The sequence below is a fragment of the Vanrija pseudolonga genome, chromosome 4, assembly GCF_020906515.1.
Source record: "Vanrija pseudolonga chromosome 4, complete sequence".
NCBI lineage: Eukaryota > Fungi > Basidiomycota > Tremellomycetes > Trichosporonales > Trichosporonaceae > Vanrija > Vanrija pseudolonga.
The window spans coordinates 3412403-3420000 of NC_085852.1; the positions used below are offsets into that span (position 1 = coordinate 3412403).

A 7598-nucleotide genomic window follows, 5' to 3' on the forward strand; every position below is an offset into this window, starting at 1 on the left:
CACCACATCACAACCAGTGATCACTTTTGGCAAACACATGTTGCACTCACTAACTTGATACTCTCAATGTCCGAGGACTGATCGGTACGCCACCTACGAGCCCTGCTGCCCCTTCACCGATGCACATGCGGCACCCACGATGACCACCACGTAGCACAGCCGCCTGTCCGATCGGCTCGCTGTGGTTGGCTGTGGTCAGCGGACACCGAATCCGCCTTTCCCTGGCGGCCGATGACGCCTCTTGGCAGCGTCCTCAGACGACCAGGACGTATCGGGCCGATACAATCTTATCAGGGAGCCGAACACTTTCGGCCGAGAGTCCAACACCGCTTGACTGGTGCCTACTTGGTTTTTAACGCCAAGGCTTGTCGTCACGAGTACCATGGATGTTTAAACACCGACGTGGAGAGCTAGGGTGATGCCCCAACATCCACCATGTCCACTTCCACGAATCTATACCCACATGTCGGGGAACACGCCCACACTAGCGAGGACGAGCGAACGGTCGAGGATCGGGTTGACGACCAAGACGACAGCCGAAAGGATGTGCCGTACGGTGTTCAGCACATTGAGGCCACGGTACAGACGTTTAGTCGCGTGGATTACTGGATCCTGTTCGTCAGCATCTTCCTGGTGGCCTGTGAGTGATGTGGTCGGTCGTGTCGTTGCCTGACGTTCAGACGCCCGCGGGTGGGTGGAACCGAGTGCGCACTTGCTGATTCCAGCTTTGACAACATGAGCCGCACGCCTTATCAAGCGGCAGCCCTTAGTTCATGGGGCAGCGCAGCGCAGACCTCGACGCTTGGAGTTACTCGAGCTGTCGTTAGCGCTGCGACACAGCCAGTCTACGCCAAGCTGTCCGACTTTCTCGGTCGCCCCTTTGTCATCATGGTGTTCACCGTCATCTACGTTGTCGGATGCATTGTGCAGGCTACAAGCAAGGGCTTTTCAAACTACCTCGGCGGCTTTGTCCTCTACGTCTTGGCGTTTGCCGGCCAGCAGGGTGGGTGAGGACGGTGTGAGCGAGCTGACGACAGTCACGTTTGCGGTGCTCATCGCGGATACGACATCTACTAGGTCGCGCGTTGCCTTTTCACTGGTGCCGTGAGTTGGGCCATGGTATCGAGCTGATGGTAGATCACTCCACATCACGATCAATGCTTGGGTATCGGGGACGATTGCGCAGAAAATCATGGCCAAATCGACGTGGCGCTGGGGCTTTGCCATTGGCTCCATTACCGTGCCAATTCTTACCATTCCGCTGCTGGCCACACTCCTCATTGGTAAACACAGGGCTAAGAGGCGTGGCTTGCTTGCAGGTGTACCGCGTCTCACCACTGTCATGCGCAGTACTTCTGGCTGGAAGGACCTCTTCTGGCGAAGTGACGGCATCGGCCTGGTCCTCCTCGCTGCTTCTCTCGCCCTGATGCTCATCCCCCTGACGCTCGGCGGAGGTTCCAAATCCAAGTGGGCGCAGGCGCAGCAGATTGCCCCACTGGCTGTCGGACTGGTGATTGCGCTCCCCGCGTTTCTGCTCTGGCAGTGGAAGGGCGCGCGGCATCCGATCATTCCATTCCGCCTTTTGAAGGAGCGCCATGTGCTGTGTTCGTTTGCCATCTCGGCGTTGAGTGCCATTGCCGCGTCGTCGCAGGGTTCGTACCTGTACTACACATTGCTCGTGTCCTTTAGCCGGTGAGTGTGGACGTTGTGCCCGCTGACGCGCAGGTCTGTACAGTCCGCAACGCGGATTCAGAACATTTACTCGTTTGTGCGCACTGTTGGTGGCCTGGCAGTCGGCTTTGCCATCCGCAAGGTGCCTTTCCTCAAGCCGTTCATCATGGCCGGTGGACTGGCATTCATTCTGGCGTATGGTCTTCTGTATCGCTACCGCGGAGGCCACTCCGACTCGGACATTGCCGGCCTCATCGCCGCCGAGACCATCTTGGGCATGGCGGGAGCTCTCGTGTACTTTCCCGCTCAAACTGCGCTCCAGGTGGTTGTCAAGCACGAGCACGTTGCGACGGCTACGGCGCTGTTTACTGCATGGTGAGTGGGGTAGACGTTGCTTCGCTGACAATGCAGCTTCTCCGTCGGCTCCGCAATTGGTTCTGCCATGACCGGGGCGATCTGGACGTCAATGATGCCGGATCGTCTCCTCCGTGGTCTCGAGGCTGCCGGCGTCGCTCAGCCTGCAAAGCTTGCCAAGGAAGTCTACGGCAACCCTATCGGCTGGATCAACAAGTACCCAGTCGGCACCGTCGAACGCGTCGCCGTTGAGGGAGCGTATCGTGAAGTGCAGCGATACATTTGCATCTCGGGCCTTGTAGCCGGCGCAGTGATGCTGGCCTTTAGTTTTGGCCTCTACAACCCGAGGCTTGGAGACAAGCAGAGTTTGGATGACGAGCAGCTTGATGCCCTCGGCATGGGCGATAGGAGCCGCCAGCCCGTCCACGGGCTCAAGCCGGGCGACGAATCTATCAAGAAGTAATCACCAGCGCATGACCATGGCGAACGCGCAGCACCAGATGCATTTCATAGAGCCAGACGCGGGTGCAAGGGAGCCAAATGTCGCTCGAGTGGTCGGTTGGGGGTTTGCGGCCTACCATCCTGTCACCCGAGGTTGGGGTTGAAGGAGATTCGTTGCGCCATCGATACATGCTGCTGGAAGATGTATACACGCGGCATCCTCCGCCGGTCCCAGATGAAGAGCTGTGCTTCCTGGGAAATGGGGATACCTAATGCCGCTCAACGGCACACGAGAATGCTCCTCGTCATTGCAACCGAGACCAAGGCACCACCTCCTGAGGTATTCTAGAACCACCTCAAAGTGCTGTTACTGGGACGATGTCGGCTAGCACGTAGACAAAAGCAGCCGATTGAAGCCAACGAAGCTCCATGGCTATGTTGAAAGCCGCGTCACTCTCAGCTGATTGCCATGACGGTCAACAGGAACTGCATTCTTCTACTACGGTGTGGAATATTGCCCAGGGCTGCTCCCCGCCCTGGTTGTTTTCCAGCTTACACACAATGGAGCGCTGCGAGGTTAGCGGGGCAACCGACACCGACTAACATCCATCGGCGTGCGAGTGGCACTCCTTGCCGGCGTTGGGGTCGGCACCGTGGGCGGGGGCAGGCTCGTGGGCCGCGGCAGGCTCGTGGCCCTCGCAGTGGACGGCTAGACGTTAGTGGTGATCTGGCGACACGACTCACCGCCGTCGGCATGCGTGTGGCAGCTATTGTCGGCGGTGGTAGCCGGGGTCGGGGGAGGCGCGGGCTTGTTGTCGGGCTTGGGCGTGGCTACCGGTGCATTGGCTGTGGTGGGGGCCACAGCGTTCTTGACATCGCCGATGCACACGTCACCAGCGCCAATGTTGAGAGCGTAAACATGTGCAGCAAAGAACTGCAGTGCGTCCGAGTCGAACGGCGAGAACGTCGAGTTGTTCTGAGACAGTTGCACCACCTCGGCGAGGTTTGCGGCGCTGGCGTCAACACAATCCCTTGGGAGCAGCACCCACTAGTGGTTCACCGCGCTGTTGGTGATCTGTGGCACGTGGTAGAACCTGTGAATCAGATCGATAGACCAGAATTTGCTGGGCTTGTCCTTGTCCAGACGGAAGCCAAACATGCAAAAGCCGGGGTTGTAGATGCGTGCTTCGTACGACAGGTCACAGATGACCGTCTCGGATGGGCTGGCATCGCCACGCCAGTGACCCGCGTAGCCGGGGGTCGCGCAGCGCTAGGGTTAGCGAAGAACATGCGACCACTCACTCCATCGGGGTTGTCGCAGCGGAGGACTACGCCGGCCTTGTCGCTGTGCAGCAGTGCCTCGTACACACCGAGAGCGGTGGGGTAGGCCTCTGGCTTGTCGCCAAAGTAGAGCTTGAAGACATCGTCCTTGGGGCCATTGTGCTTGATGTAGTCTTGCGCGACCGTGACAACTTCCCAGGTGTCGCTGGGGTCAGTGCAGAATGGCAGGGTGCTCACGAAAGGGCCTGGGTGAGCATGCGGCGCTGGGTGGCATTGCAACTGGCGTGGATCTCGACATCCGCGATGTATGCCTCGTTGTTGCGAGCGACGAGGTTTATCGGGGAGGCGAGAGTCGTGGCGAGGAGGGGGACGAGCGCGACGAGGGCGAGCATTGTGTGGAAGAGTGCTTGGTGTGGTCGTTGTCATGTCCGGTGGCCGCTTTATGTACCGTTCCCAAGGATTTATCGATGCAGTGCCACTCTTCACACTGGGGTCTGCTCTACACCATGCCAAGACGATCACCATGGCCATGTTCGTTGCCAAGCGCCGCGCGATCCTCCGCCACCAAAAGCAACCGGTTCATTCGCTACTGCGGATGTCTTTGGACCCCGTGACCGATCGGGTACCCCTTATCAAATCGCACCTGGTCATGCCAAGCATCGCCGAGCCCTGGGATAGCAATGTCCGGGGTGTGTGCGACGGCGGTGGGGTAACCGCTGTTGCATTGACGGCGCCAGCGGAGTAGTTCAGAACCTTGGTCCCTCCCTGACTGGTGGTCACCACAGTCCACTTGAAGCTGTCGCACCCACCGGTCGCAGCGCTAGCAACGTTCTGTCTGTCTTGGCCAGTTGTATTGACCAGAGGTAGAGAACTTTCAGCAGCCTGCATGCACTCGCACGCAGAGGAGAGAGTCAAGATACTTCGTTTCAGCAAGCAGGAGGCCCCGATGGCCGACGGATCCGAGCTGATGGATCCGAGTCGATGACTGGAGAATGACGGGGGAACCGCCCTCAGAAAAATATAATGACATGTACCCTTTAACCTTCCCCTCGAGACAATCGATGCCATCCATCCATCCAACGAGTTGCGGAGCTACGCCGTCCACCATCTACAACCGCTTCCGTTATGCCCAAGGTTGCTCTACACGGCATTCGAGCACCTCTGGAAGAGCTATCGTAAAATCTATGAGAGGTGATCGGTACCGGTGGAAACAGCGGGCGTGCCGCGGCTCTTGGCAATGAGAGACCCCGACCAGCCGGGTTGGCGAGTGGGATCAACTACCTCGCGCCACTCGTGCTTCGGCGCCCGGGGTCAACCGGCGGGGGCAGAGGGCGAGGGGGAGATGACTATGTCATACCCCTCCCCTTGTAGTGCGGCTTATGGCAGCTGTGTGGGAAGTGGTGCGCAATACCGATAGGAGTGGTCCCGTCCAGGGCAATGATGTATGTACGATCTGGTACCGGCGGGGGTCAGCGTCGCCAGTGGCCCCCTACAGGGTCCCTCCATATCTGAAGTTTTACAACGTCAACCATCCCCTCATGCGCCTTCTGGCCATTCCGTTGGGTCACATTCATCCAACGACAAGAACGGCCACGCAGTGTCGAGGAACGGTTGATCCCCAGCCGTCTAAGATTCATCGTGGGGCAGAGAGCGAATGGAGGGGCGCCCGCTACCTCTAGTGTGGTGCGGCCGTGCGCGACTCCATCTTCAATGTACAGACGGGTGTCAATGGAAATGGACCCCTGCACGCACCTCCAGGTCATTTGGCTGGGAGGAGGCGAAATGACCCAGGCGGTTTTGAGTGTTGCTCAGACCACCATTGCAACCCTGCTTGTCCCTCAAAACGCACGGCTGGATTCCTGAGATCCCAGGCTATAGGGCAGCCTTTGGAGCTCGGTCCCAGCCCAACATATGCTTTCACCACTTCCATTTGAAGTCAAAAGAGCGGTGATATTTGGGAGGAGGTCCGTGCACAGGGGGGTCCATTTTCATTGACACCCGTCTGTACCAGCCACAACAGAGTGGGGCTTCATCACACACTCTTAAAGTGTGTGATGTTTCATCCTTTCAGCTGAAGGTCCGCAAGGCGATGGTCAAAACCCACCCATGAGACTGTCCGATGCCCCTCACGACCCCCCAGTGCGCTTCGCACATCTCCAAGACAGATGTTAATATCTTGTATCGTTCATGACCTCAAGATGAATTCGGCCACTTGCGCCCCTGATCTTCCTCGGCATGGGCGGATACACACACCTTGTCTCGTTCATCACCTGTTGGGGCTGGGTGTCGGCTTATAGTCACTTTGAGCTGTCCGAAGACCGTCTACAACTCAGCAGCAGGGGTGATGCAAACCGCAATAATGTCGTCGACGACCTCTCTTCGTCTTCAAGCGGTCTGTGAGCACCGGCGACGCCGACCCGTTCGTCAAAGGGGTCATCGCCCGACTCGACTCGGGCCCGCGGGGGGTTCAGTCACATGTGCCCGACAGGTGGCATGTTGGAACCGATCCGCTTCCGTCCTCGCTATTCCGTGCGCTAGGCGGGATATATCCAGCCTCATACTGTAACCACCTAGCCGAATTCTGGTACTCACATACAGCCACAATAAACGGCAAATGCTTCGTACACACCAATACATTCCTCACCAAGCACCTTCTCCTTCGTGGTTTGAACGCTCCGCCGAACAAGTGGCTCTAGGCAACCCTTTGGGGGAGGGGATTCCCGACCAGACCGTGAGGGAGATCCACACCCTTCGTACCCCCCCCAATTCAAGCCGTCATGATAGCCCCTGGGACAGTCGCGCATCCAGGTGCCTTGCCATGCACCTTGCTGTAGCTGCAGGACGTAGAACGAGTCAGCCTGTGAGGACTACTTAGTGGTACTTCGTGGAGGAAAGGGTATGGAAGCGCCGAGACCAGGTTGATTGCTCTTCCACAAAGAGACAACCCCCATGGTTGGCGGTCTGGGCGACGGCAGGCGCGAAGGAAGAGGCCAGTGACCACTTGTACCTTCAGTTGACTTCCGTCTGCAGTTGACACGGGTAGATGATATTCAGTGTGCGGGAAGAGATGGAGGTTGTCAAGGACAAGGGCCACATGGTTGAGTAAGGGGCAACCGGTGTGCCGCTAAGGGCATGACGAGGGTGTTGTGTTGGCTGGGATACCGTAGCCGCAACGAGGTTTGAAAAGTTAGAGTTGAAGCGATGATGATGCACCACAAGCCAAACACGTCAACCCGCCCATAGGTCAGGACATCAGGACAAATCACTTGCAAATATACTCACTACCTTCTTTCGCAATAATCCCAACGCCGCATGGGCCGCCAGTGACGGCGAGCGCTGACGAAACCGTTGGAGCATGCCATCGTACTGGCTAGTTGGATGCGTTTGAGCGGCAACGGCAGTCAGTTTCAGTCACACTTGGTAGACGCACAGATCCTAAGGTGTCTCTCCCCCCCTCCCCTTAGGCTCACAAAAGCCGAATGCATAGGACAACATAGGACAGGAAACTGAGAGCAATACGGGGGTGCGATCATACATGCCTCGGCAAATGGTTGTCGGCGAGGGTCGAAAAAGTGTATATGCATGTGCAAGTTTGTTGGAAGAACGCGCCCGATTTTGAGCTTTCTCACCGTAGGGTTAGGGATTTTGACAAAACTGGGGTGGATTTCAGGGCCGAAACACTCACAAAGTCCTGAGTAAGGATCGAACCTCGTTTTTCCATTAATATAGGTCCATTAGTAAGCGTGAGTCCTTCGCACACGAATGCTTGCAATCCTGAACCATACCAGGACCAGGATTTTATTACTGTGAGCATGGGGCGTGTACACATAGGTCAAGAATCATCGCACAGC

General features: G+C 57.4%; 2 protein-coding genes across 2 annotated transcripts; one reads left to right on the forward strand and one right to left on the reverse strand.

Annotated features, from left to right (window-relative positions):
• Nucleotides 1-435: 435 nt before the first annotated feature.
• sit1_1 (Siderophore iron transporter 1) lies at nt 436-2488 on the forward strand (the record flags this gene model as incomplete). Its single annotated transcript, XM_062773202.1, has 7 exons — nt 436-640; nt 681-690; nt 726-1003; nt 1038-1104; nt 1138-1692; nt 1726-2046; nt 2083-2488. The coding sequence occupies 7 exons, from the start codon at nt 436-438 to the stop codon at nt 2486-2488; spliced, it is 1842 nt and encodes a 613-aa protein (XP_062629186.1).
• A 448-nt stretch (nt 2489-2936) lies between these two features.
• AFUA_4G09580 (Major allergen Asp f 2) lies at nt 2937-4261 on the reverse strand. Its single transcript, XM_062773203.1, has 6 exons — nt 3985-4261; nt 3769-3952; nt 3516-3736; nt 3211-3479; nt 3071-3175; nt 2937-3035 (listed from the first exon to the last, which is right to left on the reverse strand). The coding sequence occupies exons 1-6, from the start codon at nt 4137-4139 to the stop codon at nt 3019-3021; spliced, it is 951 nt and encodes a 316-aa protein (XP_062629187.1). The 5' UTR covers nt 4140-4261; the 3' UTR covers nt 2937-3018.
• Between the last annotated feature and the right edge of the window lie 3337 nt (nt 4262-7598).

Bases quoted from the DNA above. Each gene is read 5' to 3' on its own strand.
- AFUA_4G09580 (XM_062773203.1), bottom strand. From the start codon at position 4,139: ATGCTCGCCCTCGTCGCGCTCGTCCCCCTCCTCGCCACGACTCTCGCC. The intron at 3,737-3,768 runs GTGAGTGGTCGC...CGCTAACCCTAG, and splicing joins GCTGCGACAACCCCGATGGA to CGCTGCGCGACCCCCGGCTA. The intron at 3,480-3,515 runs GTGGGTGCTGCT...TGTTGACGCCAG, and splicing joins AACAGCGCGGTGAACCACTA to CGCCGCAAACCTCGCCGAGG.